At 36.6% G+C, this 26687-nt stretch overlaps 1 protein-coding gene across 1 annotated transcript; it reads right to left on the reverse strand.

Moving 5' to 3' along the window:
- Positions 1 to 6815: 6815 nt before the first annotated feature.
- Positions 6816 to 9426, reverse strand: LOC108681110. The gene is made up of 3 exons (XM_018170096.2): positions 9090 to 9426; positions 8690 to 8812; positions 6816 to 7208 (listed from the first exon to the last, which is right to left on the reverse strand). The coding sequence occupies exons 1-3, from the start codon at positions 9400 to 9402 to the stop codon at positions 6868 to 6870; spliced, it is 777 nt and encodes a 258-aa protein (XP_018025585.1). The 5' UTR covers positions 9403 to 9426; the 3' UTR covers positions 6816 to 6867.
- Positions 9427 to 26687: the final 17261 nt, after the last annotated feature.

Below are 26687 nucleotides of genomic sequence, written 5' to 3' on the forward strand. Positions count from 1 at the left end.
TTACAGAAACCGTTGTGGAATGTCGAATAAATGGAATAAACAACGATAATTTTTTGGCATCCTCGACGCGTAAATATTGCAGTACGGCGGTCGAGACGAAAGACGACGATAATCAGTGCTACGGCTGTGATCGTCTTTAAAAATTATGTATCCTAAAACAAATACGCTAGTGGTACGATTTATAAAACTTTAGTGATGGTATTGATATAACTGAAGCAATGAAGAAGTCCTGAATCAGACAAAATTATTTATCGGCAACAACCGTTCCAATATGAAAGCCGCTATCAACTATCAACAAAAAAAACATTTTTAGCACACGAAAAAAAATTGCTTTTCAAAGTTTTAGAACCTTACTTGTATTGCGCAGTCAAGGACGAAAAATTTCGTTCATTCAACTTTTCCCCGACACTCCAGGTAGCAGAATATTAAAAAATTGGTGACCCTTCGTTTTTTGCTTGACGTTTTAATCTTGTCGGTCCAAAAAACGATAAAATTCCAACTCACAACGTGCCTCTCTAAATAGCATATATGTAAAGAATAAAATGTTGAAGGATGAAAACATTACTTTTTAGCGCATTTTCTCATTTATGGAAAAAAGGCGCTATTATGCTCGCCATGTCCGTTCGTCCATCCGTCCGTCCGTCCGTCTGTCCGTCTGTCCGTCCGTGACTTCACGTTTTCGTTGACGGGAAAATGCGCTCTCTGTCACTCACTGCAGTGAGTACTGAGCTATATTTTTTACTGTTGAGCAAGGAACAGCAATTAGGCTCGATGTTTATTATAATATAATTTTGCGAGGAGTTACGACGAGTTGACATCCATGTTACTAACAAGCGACAATAAAACTCTGATATATAAGATTGAGAGAGAAAAATTGAGAGAGAAAAATTATTGAGAGAGAAAAATTTAGTATTGAGAGAGAAAAAAAAGAGTATTGAGAGAGAAAAATTATTAATTGGTACGAAAAATAGTTTTATTAATATAACAGTGCATGGCAGTCTTTCAACGAGCGGCCATATATGAGTACCAGCCACATTCATATACATTGAATCAACTGTATGTAGATTCTCCATCATACGAATGCTGCGTCCATGGACAGAAACGCGACAACGACAAGAAGAATCAAAGACTCGAGTCATTCGATGGACGAAACTAATTTCGTCTATTTGCTACCGGGCCATTTTTTTTATTTATTTGAGGTCTGGCCAAAGGCGACATATCGATGCGCCATCAGAGGTGAAGATCCGTGCATGGCTGATGATGAGTTCGTAGAAATGACATCGGCGCTGTCTATATACGAGCCTTGATTTAAATCTAAGCCAACGATGTTCGTTGATGCCTCATCTATGTTCCATCGATGCCCATCTATGTTCCATTGATGCCCATCCATGTTCCTTCGATGCCCCATCTTTGCTCCATCGATGTCCATCCATGTTCCATCGATGCCCATCTATGTCTTGTAGAATTACCCAAATTTATTGCTTTATTTGTGACGAATAAGCCTCGAAAGATGATGCCATCGTGATCCTAGCTGCTTTCAAGTGAATTATGATTGCGGTAACTCGTTAAAGTATTTTTTTAGAATAAAGTTTCCGAGTTTGCCTCGCACTCTGAGCAGAACTGGAAGCTGTCGAGACGTCATCCCGTAAGTTATTATCTCGTAACAAGTCGGAGGTTGCCTGCCAGATCCAACATCTGACTTTTAATGTCTCGAATTATGAAGAAAAATATATACAAGTAAAAACCTCGTCAATCATATTATTAAATGTTTCTTTAATTAAGTTTGGAAATTGTTTGATAACACTAAACCATTGCAATTTCCAACAACGTTAATTTTCAACGCCTGTTTCATATTTATTCGCTATGTTTTTAACTAGACTTTTCGCCAATGACTATTTCGGAGTTCGCCCTCGAATTGCGGTATGCGCGAATTAATTTTAGTGCACAGGAAAACTAATCTGGATTTTGCGGGCACTGGCTCATTATCTCTGTGAACTGCCGAGGGCGCCGCGATATCGCGTGCTTTGAAATTCATTTATTTGAGTCATCCATCTTCATGAAATATGAATATCTCCCAAATTATGTGCACGTGTATTGCATTAAAATTCCCCTGAATAATCGCTCAAATATTTTTCATTAATTAAGCAGAATGTAAAGAATCGTGAAAAAATGTGCAGTGCATTTATCATAACAATATCTTGTAGAATTTATTGCTTATGTTACTAGCATGCCTGACGAATATAACCAAAAATTCAAACTGTCGTAAGCTAACACAATTAAGCGTTTAGAAGTCTTAAAAACAAAATCTGTTAACTACCTTTACTAGTTAATAAAAATTTTATGCACTGAATCTGCAGCATTAATTTTTTGAGATGGATCGTCATTTGTTCATCGATGCAACTTGAAAGGATGGCTTTCCACTCAAGTTACCACTCAACAAACAAATAATACTTACTTGATAAAATATTGGGATATTTCTCGCTTTGAAACTGCATCCTTAAAAACACAGTAATTACACAGTTTTGTATTTATAGTTAAAATATAGGCGTTACACATAGATTCTCAATACCCGTATTTCCTCCGATGAATTTCCTTTGGATAAATTACGTAAATTTCATCGTGTCAAAAATTGGTGGGAAAATGTCCACCGAAGGACCGCCGTTAGCTCTGGCATTTGGTCTACCGGTTCGCGGGCGCGCGCTAAATTGAGGAACCGTGAGCACAATTTGTTTTAGACGGGCGATCTGAAATCGCATTCACTTCGTTTATTGATAAGCCCGCTTCATGGTAAATTCTTTCTGATGTTTTGAAACAATGGAAGTGTATCTGACGGTGATTAATTTATTCCTCCAGATTCACTAGATGAATAGAGCGTTCACAGGTAAGTGATGCATCAATTATTGCAGCATCACATAATTTTATTATTCTTCATTAAAATGTAGGAACCAAAATTGTTAACGATCGTATCTTTTGCTATTTCATGTCATTTCGTGAGACCAAAAAATTCTAAATTAAATTAGTTTTTTTTTCTCTAGCTGAATGCAATTTTTTATTGGAAATGGCAGAATACTTAAAAAAATTCGCGTAATCTATATTATACTAAAAATACTTCAGAATACTTCACACAATCTATCATATTGTAAAGCTCCTACTCCTAACGTGAACGTCACTTACAAGTTTATCGCAGCTCTCACTTGAAGGATGAGGTTACACTGAAGGGACGCCTGTTGCCCAGCTTATCCCACTTGGCGGGCGGCTTGTCAGGATATTTCAGCTCAACACTTCCTGGCAGCTCTTCCCTGAGGCGCCTGGCGAGGCGCAGGAGAGCCTGGCGAGGCGTAGGAGAGCCTGGCGAGGCGCAGGAGAGCCTGGCGAGGCGCAGGAGAGCCTGGTGAGGCGCAGGAGAGCCTATTGAGGCGCAGGCTCCGGGCATGGCCATGGCACTTGTGGTGGCGTAAGACGATGTGTAGAAAATTTTAAGATAAAATTTAAGAACTTGTTCTGGATCGATGATCTAAATAGGTGGTAGCGTTATATTATAATGAAATTTCTTAAGAGCATTAAGCTAAAAACTTTTAATAGCATTCTAAAGTGATTCATTATTCTTTCATTTATTTATTTGTAATCATTCGTGGCCTATAATGTGCTTTTTTAAATCGTAAAACTCCCTGCATGGATACTATCTCTATACTATATTTTTTCACCGTTTGAATTGATATTTCCAAGGAATTTTGAGTACAATTCGTAATTCTCAATACCGCAATTCATATGACGTGCAATTGGGGGAGTGAGGCAGCTGCCGTCGACATGGATTATTCAAATTTTGACTCATGCCACCCGACGCCAAAACCAAAGCCTGAAATAAAGATTCAATGGCCGATATTTACGAGACATCATTCGGGGTTTTGACAGCCGCGCTTGGATTCGTTACAAAATCTACCCGTCAGGATATCGATAAATCTTAGAGACGTCTATTTTTCCACCCAGAAATACGGACGACAGATCATATGCGTTACGAAATTTTTTGTTTGGCTGAAATCTTTGAAATCTTTGAAAATACTTCCGATAAATTTCAAAGGTTTGTGATTCAAAGTTCTGTCTATTGATTTCACCATTAGAGCCATGCATGAATCGGTTTCAATTGTGATTATAAATATTTAAAGAGTCTATAAGCAGGTAGTAAAAAAGTACGGATTTAAATCTGAAATTTTTGTATCATAGGTATATGCAGATACTTTTTGTGTACCCCGATCTTGTCCATAATTCAGTTTTGGAAAAGTCCGCTTTACTAAAATATGACTTTTGTAATTAAGCCGAAAAGCTTCCAGTTATTTTTCCTAGAGCAATTTCCACACTGTATTTATTTTCGGCGAAAAAATTCAATTTGTTTTAAAATTATTTTCAAGTGAATTTTGTTATTTTACACCATGGTTTCGTCTTCTTGATCTGTGGAACAATTTGTTGAAGAGTTATTGCAGCAACGTTGATACTGAGAAACCATTTTTCTTTTTCCTTTGGGGAGACGTGAATTTTTCGGTTGCTCGCTGTAAACAGTCAGATTCATGCACGTGTGCAGAAATTTTAGCATAAAATATTTGTTCCTAGACATCAACACTATTTGTCTAGAAAAACGATCAGCGTTTCTATTGATCGTTGTGATTCATTATAGATCCTACGTCAATGGTAACATCGAATTACCGTATAAGAAGTAGTTGGTTAAACCAATACCTATAGATAATGCTTGCAGTCGTGTAAATTTCAAAGTGATGGACGACAACTTCTTTCAGGATATAATCAACAAGCGAGCAATTATTTTAATTTGAATTTTCATTCATTACTCCGAATTAAAATTGAACAGGTGATCGAATTAATTTATCTGTTGAATTCAATGCGCTCATTGTGTTTGGAGCAACCATCGCTAAGTCTTGCGCGCTAAAATAGTGTTTACATCCGAAGCTCATATGAAGTATTTTTTCTAATGTTTCAAAGAAAAGAGAATGGAAATAATATCATTGTTAACAGTTAGGTTGTGACAATTTTAACATAACATTGAATTGCGTAACATTGTACATTTACGATTTCTAGTTTTCACCGCTTTAACTAAAACTGCGATTTTAACCTATATTCATATTCTAAAAGTAGCTGTTTGATGAACATCTCTGCGCAAATCACTTACCGATCGAGGTACACTTCATTCTAACATCAAGTATGAAAACCCTGTTTATAATTAACAGCTTACGGTCTTTAATGCTTGCTGGAAGTCGGCCTTTGAATTCCAAACAATCGCCGGCATTAGTCGGTTGCCGAGGACCACTTAGAATCGCTGTTGTTTGGAGATAAAACGTGGCAAGTATGAGTCTAGAAATTAAACTCGCTGCAAGACAGCACACGGTTGAGGAAGCATCTTATTACGTCTTAAAAAAGGGCTCATGAGATTCATATAGTAGGACGGGCTTACGAAAATACTTTTGAGATTTTTTTCTCTCGGCGAAGGAGTGTTAATTTTCCCCGTTTCCAAACATTATATTTTAATTAGTATTTTTTTTACAGCAGACACGCTGTCACTTTCGCTTTTTTATTTATTTTATCATACTTACTTTCTATCAGACAAAGTTTCGTTGTTTTATTCATAAACTTTGCTGTCTGTTATAAGACTTATATCTTTAGTGAACCTTTCTTTAGTGGAGGTTGCAAACGAGCCACGTGTGAATAATTCCAGCTCGTAGGATTGTCGGAAGCTCTTAAGTGTTCATGTCTGCCATAAGCACGCGCTGAGTAACATATAAACGCAAGAATAAGAACAACTTTTTATGGGTACTGGGAATGTTTACGGGCTGCTTAGAAATTTTTACATTATCTTCTGTAATTTAGGAATGAATTGTTTATGATTTTATTGGTAAAAAATTTGAATCGGAAGTAAAATGATATTGTGAACTCCAAGTTTCATTATTTGAAGACGACTAAGCTCAAGAACTTGGCTTGGTGATTAATAAGATCAAAGAAAAATGTTATAAAGGCAGAATTTTTGTTATTTCTAATACGCAACAAAGATGATTTTTCTCAAGCTAGTAATATTTGTATCAAGTGAAATATTTGTCAATATCTCTCTTTAGAAAAGAAAGATATTTTTTCAAGGTTTGGAAATCGGAAATAAATTTGTTTATTGAAAGGGAAAAAATTTAAAAGAGTGGCATTTGAATCAGGTCATTGACGAATGAACATAATATTTTCAATAAAAAATTGAAAATTTTCGGATATTCCTGTTGTTTCCCGTTCCGCCGAGGTTCATATGCAAGTCCAGTCTTTTGTTCCGTTCCTAAAGCAGATTTTGATGCGATAACCGTTATGATTTTTAGCTTACCAGTGGGATAGAATGCTTCATTTTCACTAATTAATTGCAATATTTTAAGTGACGCAAATGATTATTTTTATTATTTTCATAATAAACGCGCTCGTGTCGTCAATGTTTCAGTAATTTCTTCTGTACAGATATTTGGTTTGTTGATGTGGTCTCGTTAATTTTTCCTTGCATAGGCCAGTGTAATTCAACAGAACTACCAATTTGATTTTTTAAAGACTCAAGTTAGAATGAAATCAAAAAATTTTATTGACTGGAAGTGGGTGGAGAGCGTTTCTGCATAAATGACAATGAATGTTCGAAATTGTTTAAATTCCCTTGCTTGAGCTGTTTTCGCAGGCATATAATACTGGATTTGCTGGTGATGGTCTCAGTTTGCAGAAAGTTTGGTTCAAAATGAGAACAGCTCGAGTGAGTTGAAAATATATATAGATAATTCATAGATAGTTCCATCGAACAAATAGTTTTGAAATTCAAATGCAATGTTGAATTTTTCAAACTTGTTTTTGTCATCTAGGGGCCTTGCACTCATGAGATACAGAACACATTGTCTGAGCAGGCAGCGATCCTGATGCGGGATCAACTTCTGAGTCTTTCTCCATCATGTCAGTTTTTTGGGGAGCGTTGTGCACTTCACAATACCAAGCAACTTTTTCCATTCTTTCATTTGAGCCTGGCTTAGACGTCGATATCTTTTTTTCACCACTGACGTTGAGAAAAGGAGCCAATTCATTTGACTTGCGACTCAGAGATGAAAAGTACGGCCGTTTGATATTATCAGGAGTGGAGTCTGAAGTACATGACTGGAGCAGCGGCCATGGAGTCTCGGAGCAGATGGATTCCACTCCATCTGGAACAATGCAGACGAAGGGAAAGGTGATTCATTTCAAGAGAAACATTGAGATCTCAATTTGATGAAGTATTTCCTGAAACAAAGGTTACTTCGGGCTCAAAATTGTCATGCGCTGTAAATAATCACAAACTCGATTGTAGAGAAGTAATTACTGAAAACATATTTTTAATCATGAAGGCAGCATTCACTATACCCAGCGTTTATCTCTTAAAAGTTATTTTCTGCAATGGGTGGGAAAGTTTCAATAAATTTTTCAGTCATGAAACCGCACAAAAAAAAATTAATAATTATTACGCAAAGAAAATTTAAATTCCATCTCTAATAGAATCAGAATAAACAGCAGATATTGAACATGCTGTAGATTAACGGTACGTTAGTAGAGGAAAGTCGGACTTAGTAAATGTATACCTAATACGCGATGGGCTCAACCGCGCATGCATGCTTCTGTACATTGGAGAATATAAGTTCGCGCTTGAAACAGGTTCGTTGACAGAGAAAAGTCTGAGTTTCTTCTGAAAATAGGTTATTGATTGAGTATAATATCAGTTAAGGCTTAAAACGGGTCCGGTCGAGTGAAACACTGGGGTCAACTTATTGCTATCAAAGAGTAGTTTGAAAAAATTTGCAGAAATTAATTAACCAAGCGATTATTTGTCTAGAGTATTATTATATTAAGATGGACACAGATAACAAATAGAAAATTGTGTAATCATTTATCAATTTTCTCTATGAAAGGCAGTTCGGAAAATAAACTTTGATTTTCGAATGGTCCCTTGATTTTGTATTCATTACATCGGCGAAATTTCAGGCGCTTGGTTTTATATCAAATAATTTATTTTATTTTAAGAAATAACAACTATGCAAGGATTGTTTCATTCTCGTCAATAGAAAATTGAAATCAGATGAGATATCCATGAAATGAATTGCAAAACACTGTAAGGAATTAATTTTAAATGGATCCCAAGTTAACGTAACAACTTTTATTGGTGATGTACATATCATGAGTTCATGCGCTGAGAGGAAATAGCTTTCCATTGTACTGTTTTTTTTCGGAATAAGATATATATTTTTGAAGCAAATGCATCATCACAGGGAATTATATTGTGGCGAATAAAATCGCTTTAATCTTTTGTTTTATTTGAAAATGCAGCCAAATGGGCGCAGCAATCTTTACTTATATTTGAATAATATGTAAGCGAGCTGTTCTGCAACGAATCTAATAAACAGAAATATGCGTATTAATGAAATAAATGCATCACAAGATATTCTGATGAAATGACGCGGTAACAGTTGTCAGTATTCAATTGAATAAGTTGTCAAAATAAATCTCTCTTTTGAATTAGTCGGAAGGTTGAATTGAGTTTTTAGTATTTCCAAACCTGCTTTTCAAAAAAAATAATTGCAAGCAAACAACACCGGTGATAGCAGCATTTTTTATGAAAACTTGGTTCTTCTTATTTACCGTTATAACCACTTACTTATAACATCTCGCAGTTTGAATTTGTTGTGCTGGACCTGATCATCGTCTCTATAGCCTCGAGGCGCCATGAGCGTTAGAGCGCTCAGTGGCCCTGAATGGCCAGACTTCGTCACGTCCTCGCCTGATGCATGACACAAAAAAGCGGTCACGTGAAAATAGTTACAGTTCAATTGAGCCGCTTTCTCCAGAAAAAATTTGTCGTCAGATACATTAATCCTCCTTAATGCTAATCGAGTCAAAATGCATTGTAACTTGAGTTACCATCAGTAGACTATAGGGTCAATCTCTATACACCATCGACTACGGACATTTCAGGGTAAATATGCCATAGATTTTGCATCAAAATAACACTTATCAGCTTGGTTAAACCGTCTCTTAGGATTTGTAGGAGAACTTACCTGAGAGGTCGGGGTTGGAGCGCCCTAAGCAAGGCACGGCGTCGGGGTTGGAGCGCCCTAAGCAAGGCACGGCGTCGGGGTTGGAGCGCCCTAAGCAAGGCACGGCGTCGTGCTGGAGCGCGTGCAGCTCGCAGACGCTGGGCGCGAGTGTCGTGTGTGTGGCGGCGCTGGCCGTGTAGCGCACCTCGATGGCGTGGCCGGCTACTGAATTTATTCCTTCACAAGAAAAGGATTCTTTGGATGATGAACTTTTCCTTTGCAGTCCTTCGGAGAGCGCTGCATTTTTCGAAGAAGATTTTGAAAATAATGTCATGTTTTTCAACGATTCTTTAGGAAATTTCTTCTCGCTAGATGGCTCCTCTATGGCAATACTTTTCTTAGATTCTTTAGAAGGCACTTGGGAGTGGGTTGAGGAGTCTATGATTGTTGCGGTTATGACTTGTTGATGTTTTTGTTGACTTGCTGCTCCGTCGACTGACGTTGTCTTGAGTTCGAGTTTCCGGCGCCTTAGAAAATAAGTTGATACTGCAATCGCCAGCAAACCTGTAGAAACAGCCAATTCGACCTTAAAAATATTAACGATAAGCCACAGAAACGAAATAATTTTTAATTACTGAGTAAATGAATAACTAAGAAAGAAAAATGTCTGAAATACTGCATTGTTGATTTAATTATTTAATGAGATTTACGAGGTGTATGTAATTTTGCATGTATTTCATGATATTTACAGGGTGTACGTATAAGTGTGCTAAAAGGGTGTACGCATAATTTTACAGGGTGTACGTATACGTATAAGTGTGTTAAAAGGGTGTACGTATAAGTTTATAGGATGTACGTATAAGTGTGTAAATTAACTGCTGTTTTAACAGACATTAGCACTAATATAACGCCTGATCCTCGTATCTTGCGGTGAGAAGACGCCTCACCATAAATTTGGGAAGCGCTGTAGGAATTGCATTAATTCTATGAATTTCTACGGGGGAAAGCAAGTTTGCTCTCCAGCAAAGCAGAGTAGGCCTGCAGATGTGGATTAACTTGAGAAGTTACACTGCTATGGCCAACGTTATGTTTTTACACACAACATCCCGAACCTGTGTTACCCTGCTCTTTGTGCAATGAATATAGAGAATATTTTTGTGCCGGAAAATGATTTTCCATCACGATAAATGATTTCAATGTAAATTATTATTTTACAAAATTAAAAATAAACATGGAACGATTTAAATAAATATACAAGGTTTCAGAAATAATATTCAGGCTGACCCAAGACAGTAGCGAGGGAGAAGGTGAAGGCCAGCAGGACAGGCAGGCCGCCGAGGGGGAAGGCCAAGGGTCCGGCCTGCTGCTCACAGTTGTGGCCTGCGTAGCCGCTAGTGCAGGAGCAGTGGTAGCCTGTGATACGGGGCGGCAAGTGGTGATGTTGGAGAATGGAAGTGACGTCGACAGTTTTAACTCTATTTTACAACACTTCTCTTTAACTTCACTTCTTGTTTGTTTGTTTGTTTGTCTGCTACAAATCTTGTAATCGAAATTTAACACACTTCTACTTATCCTATCGATCTGAAATTTTGCACACTTGTGTAAAGTTGGAGACAATGCATGAATCAAATTTCAAAATAAATGACTTTAAAAATTAATTTTTTTTATCAATATTAAAAAAATTGGAAAAAAAATAATTTTGTCATCTACAAATCTTATAACTGATATATGACACACTTTTACCTGTCTAATTGATCTGAAATTTTGCACACTTGTGTGAAGTCAGAGGCAATGCATGAATCAATTAACAGAAAAAATAATGTTGAAAAAAATTTATATATTAAAATAAATGTTTATATTAAAAAATTGAAAAATTAATTTTTTCAATATTCGAAAATTAAATGAGAAATTCATTGTACATCTGTAAGATTGGAGACACTGGATTCTTTGGAAGTGTTGTCTTTAAAAAGTAATTTTTAAACGTATATTATTGCAACACTTCTCTTTAACTTCACTTCTTGTTTGTCTGTTTGTTTGTCTGTCGGCTAAAAATCTTGTAATCGAAAAATTTAACACACTCCTACTTATCCTATCGATCTGAAATTTTGCACACTTGCGTAAAGTTGGAGACAATGCATGAATCAAATGACAAAATAAATGATTTTAAAAAATTGAAAAAAAATGTTTTCAATATTAAAAAAATGTAACAAATAATTTTGTCAGCTACAAATCGTACAACTGATCTTTGACACACTTTTACCTGTCTAATTGATCTGAAATTTTGCACACTTGTTTGAAGTTGGAGGCAATGCATGAATCAATTGGCAGGATAAATAATTTTGAAAAAAAATTTATATATTACAAATTGAAAAATTACTTTTTTTAATATATGAAAATAAGATGAAAAATTCATTCTACATCTTTAACATTGGAGACACTGGATTCTTTAGAATTGTTGTCTTTAAAAAGTAATTTTAAACGTATATTATTTTAGGCTGTAATGAATGACTTTTGTCAGTTAATGTTTCGCATTGATGAGTCTAATATATTATGTTATATGATATGACATAATTGTTTTCATAAAATTCAAAATGAAATCGAACTGGGGAGTTGAATCTTGTAGGAACATCAAGAAAAGACAGGAAAAAAAGAGCAAAATTGATTCTGAAGAACTTTTTTACCTGAGACTGAATTGTATATTGCATTCATTAATCAGCAGAACCATTTCCATGCACATGAAGACGTGCACTTAACACAGCTTCTTGAGAAGAAAAACAGATCATTTGTATCAATGAGGAATAAATATAAACAAATTAAACCAAAGAAGACGATTTCCGTATACCTAACAGTAACGTTCATCGTCTAATATAATATGATAGATTTACCTAATATTAAACCTTATATGCAAAATGTAAACTTTACAACTCCATTATTACGTCATCTTCGTCCTCAGGGTAGAGTTGATACTGTATCATGATACATAGTTGAAGAAAATTCCCCTACTGAGGGCGCCCATGCACACAGCAGTCATGCAAGGGTCTTTATAGAAAAGGCGGTTTAAAGGCTCCAGATATGATTATTCTTTTGTGGATCACCCTCAGCCAGCCTATCATGGCTGATTGGAATTTACAAGGACGCCATTGCAAGAAGGTATTCAGCTGGAGGTCCGTATTCTAACTCCCTCAATTTTCCTTGAAACTTGTGAATAAATATGGTATAATATCTCATGGGAAGTAGATTCCGTTAGGCTTAACAATTCATGAATTTGCGCCGTGGTTCCATATTGAAGTCTATCTTTTCATGAATATACTCATATAGGCACGTCAGGTGCTTGCAAGACGGAGTGTCGTTTGGAAAGATGTGCTATAGAGTTAATTAATGTTTCCATTTTAGTTCTTATGGTAAAATATACCCGCGCAATTTAACAGATGAAAGCTCACATCCCTTCAACCTGTCATGAGATGGTCTAGTTTGGCGGCTACATGCAGTGTGGATGCCGCTCCTGTAGGGATTGTCTCCTTTTACGGTATTTTCATCAGCACGCGGGGAGAATTATGACTTATCTTAGGAACTAGTGGCTCCTAAATTTGAATACTGAAATGCAATCCTCATCATCCATTCTAAGACACGATTTTTTCCTTGAAATGGTATTCACAGACCATTAGTCGAGTTGCACATAAATTGAAGAAACCGTTTCAAAACGGCTTTTTCTGACATTCTAGCAAAGCCACACGATCTTTCTTTAGGGACTTTTGCCTATAGTTTACCTACTAAACCATTAATAATACTTCCAGCACAACGCAAATTGTTACAAATTATTAAATATGATTTTTGGGATCATGTTTTGAATAAGCACCCATACGTTACTCGGGTGCGTAATCTAAACAAGGTTAATTGAATGAAAAATACAAACAAATTAAGTGTATTTAAACATTTTTTACTAATTATGATTCAAAGTAGAAAAATACATTGCAAAAATGCATTAAATCCCAAGTGATAAGCTAAACATCTTAGTCAAAGTATTTTGCTGCAATATGATCACATAAGGCTTCAAAAGCATTTTGTGAGAAGCTTTTTCGCCACATAAATTCTTGTAGATTTGAATATAAAAAGGAATAGGGAGGATTAATAAAGTTATTCTACAAGTTTTATTCTAGGGAGCGTTTTATCAAGAAGGATATACAAGGGTGTGTTTTCTCAACAAGTTCATACTGGGGTGCTTATTCTTAACAAGATTCGCCTTTTTTGTCTTTATGGTTGGTGCTTGTGAACAATTTTGTTCCCAAAGAGCCTGCTTGTCGAGTCAACGTCAACATGGAACTAGAAAATAAAAATAATAATGCATGATTACAGAATGTAATACAATTTCCCGCTGAAATCTGTGTTTTTATTATAATGAATAGAAATATATAATAATTTTCTCATGATGTCTTTGCCATTTTCTGAAATTTACAGTGAATCCATTCATTTCTTATGAATAGTTAAGTGATTAGAGTCGATGTTCTAACGGTCATTCATATCATGACAGATACGGTTGATTACCTAATTAATAATTCAAGTTTAACGGACAACAAAGATTGATTTATTATGAATTCAATATTTTTATAAACTAAATATTTTTATTTATATTTATTTTTAAACTCAATAAGCTTCATTTCATCATGCAAATTAGGATTATTAGACAGTGAAAGTTGATTTTATGGTGGAACTTTAAATATATCGATCCTTTCGCAATTTATCATTCTTACAAAATTTTCTACTCAAGATAGCTCGGGAAAGACACATAATAATCCATTTTCATAGTTGAAGCACCAATGCAAGAAATCAACGACTGAAATAAGATAAGTAATCAATCTTAGCCTGATCAGTTGAAAAAATCTTACTTTGGGATAGAGTTTCATTACCTGGCACCGAGTTAGAGCACGAGGCGAAGTTGAGGCAAGGCTCGTAGCGACACTCGTCCACATCCAGACAGGAGGAGCCGTCGGGACTAAGCTGGAAGCCCTCGCCGCAGCTGCGGACCAGGGGGCGAAAAAACGCTTTTTAGACCACAAACCGAAGAGAGTGGCATTTCTTCCAGCCCTATTGGCGGATACAAGCTATATTGCAGAGGTTTTACGAACAATTGACAACGGAAGGCATACTGCACTGAAGTTTTGTGTGGTAATTCCAGCGGTATTTTGTATAGAACAATACGTCGGTGTCTGTTTTTACGGGAGTCGACCCTGCATGTTCTGAGATTTTTGAGTTTGTTCTGTTATGGCAGAATTTTGCTCTGTGTGTAAGGAAACAGCGTTGTGTCGGGCTGGGTTTCAAGGTTTTGTTTTAGCAAAATAGAGCTCCGGAGCCAAGGAGTTTCCTTTCATTTTAATCCTTCTTCAACCTGGCGCAATGAATTTATGTATACCTACAGAGATGAGGTTGGACTGATTCATAAACTTTTGTTCAGAATCACAGAGCAGTCGACTTCCATACAGGTGCCAAAATTATTCATAACACAAGGCACATAGTAGTGAAGTTATGAATGCAATGAGAAGTCACATTAATAATGTGTTTCGTCTTTCAAAGACTCGTTCATAGCATTACATTGTGCCACAGCTGAAAGTTGTTTCCACCATAAGTTGTAGTTTAGACAATAGCTAAACCCAAATACTGACTCAAAGCAGCTTCTTACTCGCACTTGAACTGCTTCCAAGTATTCAGGCATTTGTAGGGCGGAGAGCAATAATTGTATCCAAATACTGACTCAAAGAAGCTTCTTACTCGCACTTGAACTGCTTCCAAGTATCCAGGCATTTGTAGGGCGGAGAGCAGGTGGCGTTGACACAGGCTGAAGGTGGCACGCACCCCGACGCCAGGTCCAGCGCAGCCTCCACGGCCCCCCAGTGGGTGGCGTTCAGGGCCGGGGGCATCGGCAGCCGTCGACCGCTCACACGTACGTCGTCCAGGCAGCCTGGGCCAATTAATGTGAGCTTTGAGGTACCTTTTGGTTCAGTATCTTGATTTGAGGTACCTTTTGGTTCAGTATCTTTGAGATATCAGTTATTAAGGTTATTGAGTGAGAAGGAAAAGACATGAACGTCAAGCAAAAACTAATTCAACCTTCACGTACGTCGTCCAGGCAGCCTGGGCCAATTAATGTGAGCTTTGAGGTACCTTTTGGTTCAGTATCTTGATTTGAGGTACCTTTTGGTTCAGTATCTTTGAGATATCAGTTATTAAGGTTATTGAGTGAGAAGGAAAAGACATGAACGTCAAGCAAAAACTAATTCAACCTTCACGTGCGTCGTCCAGGCAGCCTGGGCCAATTATTGAGAGGTTTAAGGAACCTTTTGGTTCAGTATCTTGACGAGAGGTTATGGAGTGAGAAGCAAAATATGGATCGGGAACCATGAATACCTGATTGTCGTTAAAATTGACCAAGCTAGTTGTTTCTATGTTTCTTAATTATAAACTTGTATCTTTTAAGTTATATCAGTATGCACACAATTTTTGTGTACACATATAAAGTACGGAGTAAATAATCAGTAGAATTAGGGATAAAAAAAATCAAAATTTCTAACCTTCTTTAAAGTTTGTGTGAATGACGGGCTTCTCGCCAACGGATCTGGGAGATTTACCGCCAGGATGAGGAGCATCCGCTCCCCACAAATGTTCATCCCGCCACTGCATAGGAGCGGCGAGTGATGACATTTCTTCCTCCTGTGACAGCCTCTGGAGCTCCCTGTCGCCGTCGTCTGCTGTCAGCTCCAGGACGTTGCCGAACCTGAGAGGACACGCGGCGCTCGTGGCAGAGGTTCGAAATTCATGTGGAAATGAAGCTAATGTTAGAGGTTGTATAGTTTTTTGGTCCTATGCCGCTGAAACTTCATCATTTCGAAGTCTCGTCCAGTTGAAATAAATAAGTTACACTTTGCAAGCTCAATGTTGATGTGCGCATGAGGCTCACATGGAGTCAATCAGAGTGCAGGTTAAGTTAAAAAAAAAAAAACAAATAAAAAACTTATACAAACCACGTTTTCTTAACGGACAAAAAAGGAAAACATTAACTTTTACATAGCATTAAAGTTATGTAGAATGTTATGTAATGTTATATAAGAGTTAATATTTTTCTTTTTTGTCCGTTAAGAAAACGTGTTTTTTAAAAGTTTTGTATTTGTTTTATTTCATTTTTTTAGTTTTGTAACCACCAGAAAAACGTGGTTTTTAAAAATGGCTTTTATATTTATTTATTTTCTAATTTTTAGTTTAGCAATTTTAGCAATTCAAATCATTTTCCAGGGTTGGCAATTCTGGATGTTCGACAAAAAAAAAACTCGATTTCAAAACCGTGAATTTTTAGTTTTTTTTAATTAAATTTTTTTTAACTTATTACTTATTACTCCTGATGATCAAATCTTGAATTGTTAGGCAGCATAAGCATGCATGCCAAATTTCAAGTTTCTAGGATCTTCAGAAGTGCTCTGAATTAATGTTTGATTTTTGATGTCAGACGGACACGAAGCGAAGAGAAGAAAAACGTGGTAAAATACACAAAAGCATAATTAAATAATCCTTTTATGTTGGGGTATCCGCTTATAAGCCTTTTTTCTTAATAATTGTCTCATGTAAATTACTGATAAATGATAATAATATGTCACCAATCTCATACACGGAATATATGAAAATTCCGCATTATTTTCATGCGTTATAATATTATTAATGCAAAAAAACGACAAGAAAACTCTACAGTTTTCAGTATTTATGTGCTCGCTGTAAAGAATTTTTTCATAATTTGGTGACACTGACAATAAATAATGAGTAGGCATTTTTTCGCACATCGAGGTAAGACGATGCAAAACTACTACATAGGGTAACATGGGGCAGCGAGCCCACTGCGGGTCATGGGCCCATAGCGGGTTTCTCGCTAAGTATGGCAGATATTGGTTCGTGTTCTCTACCGCCGGTCGACAGTTACACTGGGATTAAGTGTGCGGATTTACGTTTAAGATATTAAACGTTATTACGTTATTTTATTACGTTATTAAGTTATTTGTGAATAACTGTTTTAGCCCAGATAAAATTTTTTTGCTGCTAAATAAAACTGTTTTCGATTACTGTAGATGAAGCTTTTGAAATTACTGTGAATTAAATTTGAAAGTAATATTTATAGGGATAATTTTGAGATCAAGTTTAGACTATTAGCTTTTAAAATAAAATGTTGACACGATATAAATTGAAATGATACCTAGTTGTGGCAACGGGCCCACGCGTGTCACGGGGCAAAGCGCCCATGGTGAAGTCTTGTGTTATGCATCATTAGATTTGTCTCAATGACCTTTTGAAAACTATGACTAGCTTTCTGAATTCCAATTTACACTTCATATTGCATGACCTTTTGATTTGCCGCCTCAAGGCAGCAGGTTTAGTTTCTAGTTATGCGTATTTATGACCCCTTATCGAGTTATTGACTCTTGCCTTGCCAAAAGTTGATTTCAGTCAACACCAATGAGCCAAAAGTTTATGAGTTTTTATGGTGTTGGCTGAAATCACGATTAGGTACGAATTCTCGGTACATAATATCTGGATTATGGACGAAACTGGAGGAAGTTTTTTTTATCAACTAAATATATTTTTTTCTAGACAAGGATACATTTTTTCATGCCAGGGACGAATTTTTTATCGCAAGGATATATTTTTCAAGTCAAGGATATATATTTTATGTCAATTAAATATTTTTCTTTACGTCAGCGATAGATTTTTTAAGCCAAGAATATATTTTTTCCAGGTTAAGGATATGATTTTTTAAGTTGTTAATAAATGGATGAATGAAATAGTTTTTATTACTTTTTTCTCATTTGAACTGTAAAGTGTTGTTTTAATATTTTTAAACGAAAATATGCAATTGTGGTAAAGGGACCTAGGGAGGGCGCCTTGCCCCAGTCCATGGGCCCATTGCCCCAGTGGTGGGGCAATGGGCCCATTTTGACACTTTTTACAAAATAGTGTTTTATTAAAAATTTAATAACTCTATAGGTGTCTAATTCACATCTTACATTCCTCATTAGTTGTACCGTTAAACAAAACAATTAAAGAACCACCTCGTGTCAATTAAAACTTCATCAAAAATTTAGTTTAAAAAAAGGTGGGGGCGCGCTGCCCCTTGTTGCCCTAATAGTGACCCTCAACAGACAGCGGAATATCACATCGCCAACACAGTGAAAAGCATAAAGTAAGGCACAAAGAATTAATAGCGCTCAAGAGGCTTTATTGTGCAACATTATGTCATGCTTGGTAAAAGCGAAGCTTGATTTATAATAATAGTCTCTTCTATAATGAAAAATTCCACCGCCTATTTCCTTGAAGCGCCAGTCTTCGTTACAGTAAACTCAATTGTTTATTGTTGTAGTAAACAACGAAGCAATGAGCAGCAATATTTTTCCTCATGCCATCACGTAAGATACAGCTTAGGCTTAGCAAAAATCTGTCACCTTAGAGGAGCAACTTTTCCCTGCGCGCTGTTGTGTAGGATAGGCTTAGGGGCAAAGCCAGAATGGGTTAAAAACCTCTTGAGTACAATGTCGTGCCACATGCCGTCATGCAGGGTACAACTAATGCTCAGCAAGTTACCTCTTAGCAGCAATGTCGTGCCACATGCCGTCATGCAGGGTNTTATATCCAGTAAAAGAATGGGCCGTCTGAACTATCATCATACAGCTCTCTCAAAGGTTGTGTGAATTCGCTCATAATCCATTTGAATCCATTATTAAAGCGTTCTTCACTTGTCAGCTCATTACGATATGGCGCGGACTGACTGTCGGTGGCACAATTTTCCGGAATTCGGACTGCGTGTCCACTTAGTATAGGTGAGCCATGATCTATCCAGTCACTAGGTATTTGAAACAATTATTACAATAGCCGTAATATATAACTGTTTTTCAGATCTGGTTATGCCTGGCTAAGCTGGCTTGCGTTTAATGAGTTATTTCTTGTGGCATACTTCGCTTATGGTCGTTACGGGTGAAATCCTCGTAAACCGCGTGCGCTACGGCCCTACGGGTGCGGGTGGAAAGGCTAAAAATACGGGTGAGATTGTCTCACCGTCTCACGTGCACGGGTGAAGGTTTACCACGGGTAAGGGTGATTTTTGCTCGGCCACGGGTGGTTTTTGCCCAATTTTCCATACCGGATGTTGCCTTCTTTAGTTCTGTAATTCATGTCCAATTGATTCATTGAATTATGATCTGTGAATGAATATTCATTACTGTGCTGACTCTTAGAACCTGAGTCCTGAGTTGACGCGTTAGCACTTAGCAATCTAGTTAACTCGTATCCAACCACAACACAATGCGGATACACGTTTGTCAGTTTGTGTGTACGGTCAGTGTGATTACGTAATTTGCATTGCCGCACGTCCATATTTAAACTATTTTAACTTTCTAAAAGTACAGCGCTGTTGGCGCATGGCACATTTTTTACCGGCATAGTACGGCGCACCGCGCAGGTCGTTAAAATGACAATATAAATTCCCGCGCACCTGGCACATCTTCCTGGCCATGGCATAAGGGCAGAGTTTTCCAATGTAAAAAAACATATTCTTTCTTTAAAAACCCATTGAGTAAAAATTGGTTTAAATAAAACTTTACAATGCATCACAATCATTAGTAATTTGCTATAATTTCAATACAAGAACTTTTACTGCTGTACACAGAAACTTAAGAAATGTTTACACAGAAATACAGTCAATTGACTGGTGGACCGTGGTTTATGACAGAATAATAACTAAATTTTCATAATAATATTCACTAATATTGCATACCTAATAAAATTGATCAGTTGATGGAAAATACAATACTAGTACAATAAACAAATGTCTAATGATAAAATTAAATGATAACAACAAGACTAAAATATAAATAATAGTTTGAGACTTTGAGCTGGCTCGCAGGCCTACTCCTACCTAGGCCTAGGCCTAGGTACTCCCTCTTCTCATGAAGAGAAGAGGAGGGGGGTGCCCGGGGTGGGGCGAGAAAGCCAGCCGGGTTCTTGAAAATTAAATTAGACACTTGACTTAAATACGCGTAGTATACACTACAGAAAAGCAAATTCAAAATCAAGTTGATATAACTTGATAAATGTGTAGGTATTCTGAGTATTACGTTAATCACGGAGGAAAATTTTACGTTAATCTCAGAGTAATTCTAGTAACCAAAGAGCACAATCGTAAGGTGTTTACCGTATGAACGCCACGGACGGACGGACATGACGAGTACAATAGGGCATTTTTTCCATAAATGAGGAAATGCGATAAAAATTAAAATATTCTTAGAAATCTGAAAACAAATGTAAGGAATAAAGCATTGGATATTAAGCATATTTATAAAAAAGAAAACTTGCGAAAGGAGGTTGCAATTGTTTTATATTCCTGAAGTACTTCTGTGCAACTTTTTCATTGAATTTTCGACCTTGACATTAGAATTTATGTTAAAATGTTTTGACCATCAAACATAAAATTAGTAAAGGAAAAAGCTGAAAATTTTATTTGTAGAAGGTGGAACATTGTGAGCTTCAGCAACAGAAATTGAATTTAAATTAGAATAGAAGTGTCGGCTTTGAAGAAATAGGCCCATGGCCTGTTGCCGATTCTTGAACTTTTCGTGACTTGATTCACATGGGATCCGGCCTTTGGAACCCAATCTTTCCATAACTGACGATCGATTGAGATAGCTGCTGGACTTATTGCCTGGTCCGTAATTTGCTGGACATATTAAAACTGAACATATGCTCCTGCATAGCTTCGTCTAGTCTGTTTTTGAAGATGTTCATACTCGGAGCGTCAACGACGCTATCAGGGAGGCTGTTCCACATGTCGGTGACTCGAAGCAAGAAGAATAGATAGGGGTGGCCCAGTGGTTAAAGTTCAGAGTACCAAGATTGCAGCAGCGAGGCGCTCGTTTGATCCCAGCTCTGTGCGCCAGTTTCTGGTCAGAATCGGCAAGGAGGCCGACCGGTAATAAATGCACAGCAGAATTGTAGCAGTGAGTTGCGAGTTCGAGACCGCAAAATGCTGTGAATGTTCTGCGATGTTAAGAATCGGCGACAGGCCTACGGCCTACTAAACGCTGAAACCGCTATTATTATTATTATTGTTATTATTATTATTATTATTATTAACCAATCACAGCTAGAAAGAAATAGGTTATGTATATGATATGATGGACTGAAAGTGGAAAGTTCCTGGCCTTTCCAAGCTTTCAGGTCCTGCTTTCCAATATGCTATGTCAGCCTATGTGTACTGGTTAATTTAATATCCCTCTAGAATTCCACACTGCCACACACAGTGTCGGAATATAGGGATTTGGTAGGTTTGCATTCTAAAGGCTTTTAAATAAATATGGCAACATTTTGTGAGGTTTCATCATTGCTGGCGCATAGTACGGTGTTTTGCGAGTCACATAAAGCAAACAGAACTGGAGTAACGCATACGGTTATTTTTTTATAGTTTTTCAATTCTCAATGCATCCTTAATGTGTCGGAATATACCGCGTTTACCCTACCTAATTCAATTGTTTGTTTGCTTCAATTTTTAAACAGCATGCTATAGGCTCATTTTCAACTTGCATTCCACTGTGTTACCAGCATAAAGTTTTTTAAATTCAAAATTGTAGCTAGGTATAGCCGTATAGGCTTACATAAAGTATACATGTAGTCTATAGTCTTAGATATAATGAATAATAATACTATTTTGTTCTTTTCTTTCTTTTTTCAATTGTTCTTTTTAGTGCTTTAAATCTTCCAAGTTCCAATGTTTGAAAGTTGAAACTATTGATCAGATTCAATCAAAACTGCAAATACATATTTTTAACCACCTAACACTATTAGGTGGTTAAAAATTTATGTCTGAAGTTCCAATTGAATCTGATATGAAGGCTTTATTGGGTAGTACAGGGTGCGCTACAGAAACTTACTTATTTGAAAAAATTCCTGTGCTGTTAGTTGGTCGGGTAGAGGGGCAAGAGGGGGTGCATCTGAAGGGGAAAGTTCCCAAGTTTGTTTCTCAAAGTTTCTCAAATAAATTTGCTGTAGTGCAAGAATTAACTGAACGCAATTTTGTTGCCCGTCAAAATGCATGTAAAATGCTGGTTGACAACCTGCCTGAAGACACGGTCGTTTTTTTTCAGTGGCGAGGCTCACTTCCACATTTCCGGCTGTGTCAACAGGCTAAACATGCGTTATTGGTGTGGTGTAAATCCACGTGAGTTTCACCAGAAGCCACTTAACTGTGAGCGAGTTACTGTCTGGTGTGCGACGTCGGTAATGGGAATAATTAGTCCTTATTTTTTTAAGAAAGCGAACGCGCAGTTACCGTTAATGGAGCTCGTTACAGGAACATGATCGAGGAACTTTTTCTTCCAAGACTCGAAGAAATGAACTTTAGGAACATGTGGCTTCAGCAAGATGGAGCCACAACACATACAGCACGAGACTCTATGAATTTGTTGCGACATCATTTCCCCGAACGCCTCATCTCTCTCAGAGGCGATCTCCAATGGCCGCCACGCTCTCCAGGTTTGACTCCATGCGATTTCTTTTTATGGGGATATTTGAAATTTCTGGTTTATGTCAATCGACCACGGACCATAGCACACCTCAAGAACAACATTCACGACGTCATTGCCAAAATACCAATTGATATGCTGCATAGAGTGGAAACCATTATAAAAAAAGCGACTTCATTAGTTTATGCACAATGGAGGCTGTCATTCATGAGATTTAATTTTCAAAACTATGAAAAAAATTTGGGATACTGTTTTCTTGAATAAAAAAAATTTAAAACAATAACTGAAGTACTTTTGTTTTTATTGACCTTTCAAATAAGTAAGTTTCTGTGGCGCACCCTGTATATTGCGTGACGGGCTTACAGAGCATTGGTCCTAGGGTGAAACTTGAAGGCGAGGGGCGTGATGGGCTACTATATATAATTATATATCATTGTCACCTGATAGGCTGACAGTCACCCTATTAGGGTAAACACACCATATTCCAACACCTTAAGGACGTAGCAAGAAATAAATGGCTCTAAATAGATCACCATATAAGGACGTAGCAAGAAATGAATAGCTATATATAGATCACCGTATGCGCAACTTGAGTTCTGATTGATTTACATCACTCTCAAAACACCACACTATGCGCCAGCAAAGATGAAACATCACAAACTGTTGCCATATTTATTTAAAAGCTTTAGAATTCAAATCTACAATATTGCTGAATTCCGACACGTGTGACTAAATGCAGTATATTGTGAGACTAATTTGGACAGCGCTTCAAAATCATCATTCATAATTCTGACACCCTGTGTGAGCTGTGTTGGAATATGACACCCTGTGTCATGTCTGTGTGTTGTAATTCCAACACTGTGTTGGAATTAGTTTTGATGTGTCTAAAACCTTCTTTTAAATCAATCATCTATTGATTTATTTACCACTTAAAATCAGTAAATACAAGTATACTTAAAGGATTCCTAATATATTCACAGACTTATTTACAAGTCTCAAACCATAATATTCTTTCTAAACAAACAGTTTATCACTATTTGGTAGAGCAAGGTCAACTTTCACACGTGTTTTGATGTTCTCACTGGGTGACTTGGACTTTTTCTCTGTGGACCTTAACATTTTCCTGCCAGACCTAGTGTTTTGTGGAAATATTGCGCGCAATATTTCCACAAATATTGCGCACCGACATGTGGAAATTGCGCGCACCGACATGTGGAACAGCCTCCCTATAGCATCGTTGAAGCTCCGAGTATGAACATCTTCAAAAACAGACTAGACAAAGCTATGCAGGAGCATATGTTCAGTCTTAAAATGCCTAGCAAATTACGGAGTAGGCAATAAGTCCAGCAGCTATCTCAATCAATTGTCAGTTATGGAAAGATCGGGTTCCAAAGGAACCCGATCCTTGTGAATCAAGTCACGAAAAGTTCAAGAATCGGCAACAGGCCATGGGCCTATTTCTTCAACGCCGACACTTCTATTCTATTTTATTCTATTCTAATGGTATGACGTCACTATTTCAACCATCTATGCATGCGTGGAACTAAGACAAAGCTTAATATAAAGGAAAAAGAGAAGTGTCGGTATTACCCAGTGTTGGAAATTCTGAATATGGTGCGTTTACCCTAGTAATAGGGTCACACAGACACAGTCACACATCATATCTCATAGCTTGTCCTTGAAAACCCTATATTATGCTACATATACATAGAATACACTTGTCACTGCATAGTGGCACAGCAGAGAGTTTTTTAGACTCTCCCTCAAGCAGTGTGCCAGACTGGCAGTGCCTCAAGTTCATTTTTGAGTCCTAGTATAAGTAGATCAGTAAAGTATCATGGTATTCACCAAAGATGGATACCACTCACTAGCATTATTATACATAAGAAATTGGTTTAATTCTTGAGTAACTGAGGAAATTAAAAATGAACTGATTCTAAAAAATATCTGGTTTGCAGTTTGCCACTAAGCTTGTCAGAACTATGATTTGTAGGTGTTGATAACCACATGACTACAAAGCTGTTTTGACTGTGCTAGAAAGATGTAGTTAAATTTTGTTTATAAATTGACTATTTAAGTGGCATGACCATGTTATCTGCATTAAAGATGTTACTAATTATTTTTTTCTAATGCTGATATCCATGATACTTAACTTGTATCCACACATGGAATTTACCTAATTTTCCTAAATGAATTACCGTAAAATGGGGTAACTTAGACCGGTGGGGTAACTTAGACCACTTTTTGTTTTTTTTAACAAAAACCCCCACTACTCAAAAACTATTTGACATAGAAAAATTTTGTCAATGGGCATTAAAGGCCTAATACTGAGGCTACATAACACAATATAAAGATTTGAAAAGTTTGCATATCTAATAGGTTAAAAAATTAAAAATGTGACCCATGAAAAAAAGCTATTATTCAAAGCCTGTCAGAGTACCCCCTCCAATTTTTTATTTTTTGGTTAAATAACTCCAGGTTTTGATGCATTGTAGTAGAACTCTTCTAGTTACATATGCAAATGACAAATTTTAGGAAAGTGTCATAGTTTGCAAATGGGGGGCGCTGCCCCCAAATGGGGTAACTTAGACCACCTAATGTCAGCCCTGACGGGGTAACATAGACCGGCTTGGAAGTTTATATAAAATTACCATATGTAACATATTTTATGTTTGACAGCCTATTTATGTTTTTTCTTTATGTTTCAGACTCTACAGAGTCTTATATATGGTAATTTTAACTTAATTTCCAAGCCAGTTAATATTACCCCATCAGGGCTGCCATTAGGTAGTCACATTTCCTTCATTATGGGGCGGTGCCCCCCATTTGCAAACTATGACACTTTCCTCAAGTTTGTCATTTGCATATGTAACTAGAAGAGTTCTACTACAATGCACCAAAACCCGGAGTTATTTGAAGTTATTTTACCAAAAAATAAGATTGATTTTATCACCCGGTCTAAGTTACCCCAAGAGCTGGGGTAACAAAGACCATCACTTTTTTTGAAAGACTATGAGAGGCAGGAGCCAGCAATTTATGGTGAGTGAAGCTAGAGTATAGACCTGTATTTTGCATGTTTCAATTCAAGTTTAATTTAGCTAGTAAAAAAATGGCATCATTTATAATAAAAAAAGTGGTCTAAGTTACCCCATTTTACGGTACTATTTTTGAGCTTTGATTTGATAAATTTTGCTATCTTAAAGAAAATAATAATCCCTCTCCTTATCCATAAAATTACCTTTCATGATTTATCTATCATGGTTTGATTAGGGAATATTACTACTCATAAATATTGCTAATTTTATAGCACATTACTACAAATTCCAGCCCAAATTCCCATGCTCAAGACATTTTTATTGGTATGTTTTACATGTGTTACACATTAAAAATCGAGTATGTATGACAAGTTAATTGTGTCAAACCAGGTTTGAACCTGGTTTGAAACAATAAAAATTTTGGGTCCCGAAAATGCCAACTTTTGATCTTGACTGATGATGGTGGCCATTACACTTTATTGCTAATTACAATTTATGATCTATATATATATATATATCACAATAAATTCAAGTAAAAGTTGGCTAAATTTTTCTCCCATGTATTCCACAACCCAATATTACCACGTTTTTCTTAGTTTTGCTTTGTCTCTGTTGGTCATCAAAAATTCAAACCTTAATTTAGAGCTCTTCTGAAGATCCTAGAAACTTAAAATTTGGCATGCATGCTTATGCTGCCCAGCAATTCAAGATTTGATCATCAGAAGTAGGTAATAATTTAAAAAAAATTGTATATCACGTTTTTCTTAGTTTTGCTTTATCTCATCGCTGTCTGTCTGTCATCAAAAATTCAAACCTTAATATAAAGCACTTCAAAATATCCTAAAAACTTGAAATTTGGCATGCATGCTTATGCTGCCTAACAATTCAAGATTTGATTGTTGGAAGTAATAAGTTTAAAAATTATTTTTTACATTAAAAAAAATTTAAAAAACCTAAAAATTCACATTTTGTAATCAAGTTTTTTTTTGAACATTTAGACTTGCCAACCCTGCAAAAGGATTTGAATTGCTAAAATTGCTAAACTA

The sequence above is a fragment of the Hyalella azteca genome, unplaced genomic scaffold (assembly GCF_000764305.2).
Source record: "Hyalella azteca isolate HAZT.00-mixed unplaced genomic scaffold, Hazt_2.0.2 contig2800, whole genome shotgun sequence".
NCBI classification, from domain to species: domain Eukaryota; kingdom Metazoa; phylum Arthropoda; class Malacostraca; order Amphipoda; family Hyalellidae; genus Hyalella; species Hyalella azteca.

Bases quoted from the DNA above. Each gene is read 5' to 3' on its own strand.
- LOC108681110 (XM_018170096.2), bottom strand. From the start codon at position 9,402: ATGACATTATTTTCAAAATCTTCTTCGAAAAATGCAGCGCTCTCCGAA. The intron at 8,813-9,089 runs GTAAGTTCTCCT...GTCATGCATCAG, and splicing joins CTCCAACCCCGACCTCTCAG to GCGAGGACGTGACGAAGTCT. The intron at 7,209-8,689 runs GTAAGTGGTTAT...GCATTGTTCCAG, and splicing joins CAAACTGCGAGATGTTATAA to ATGGAGTGGAATCCATCTGC.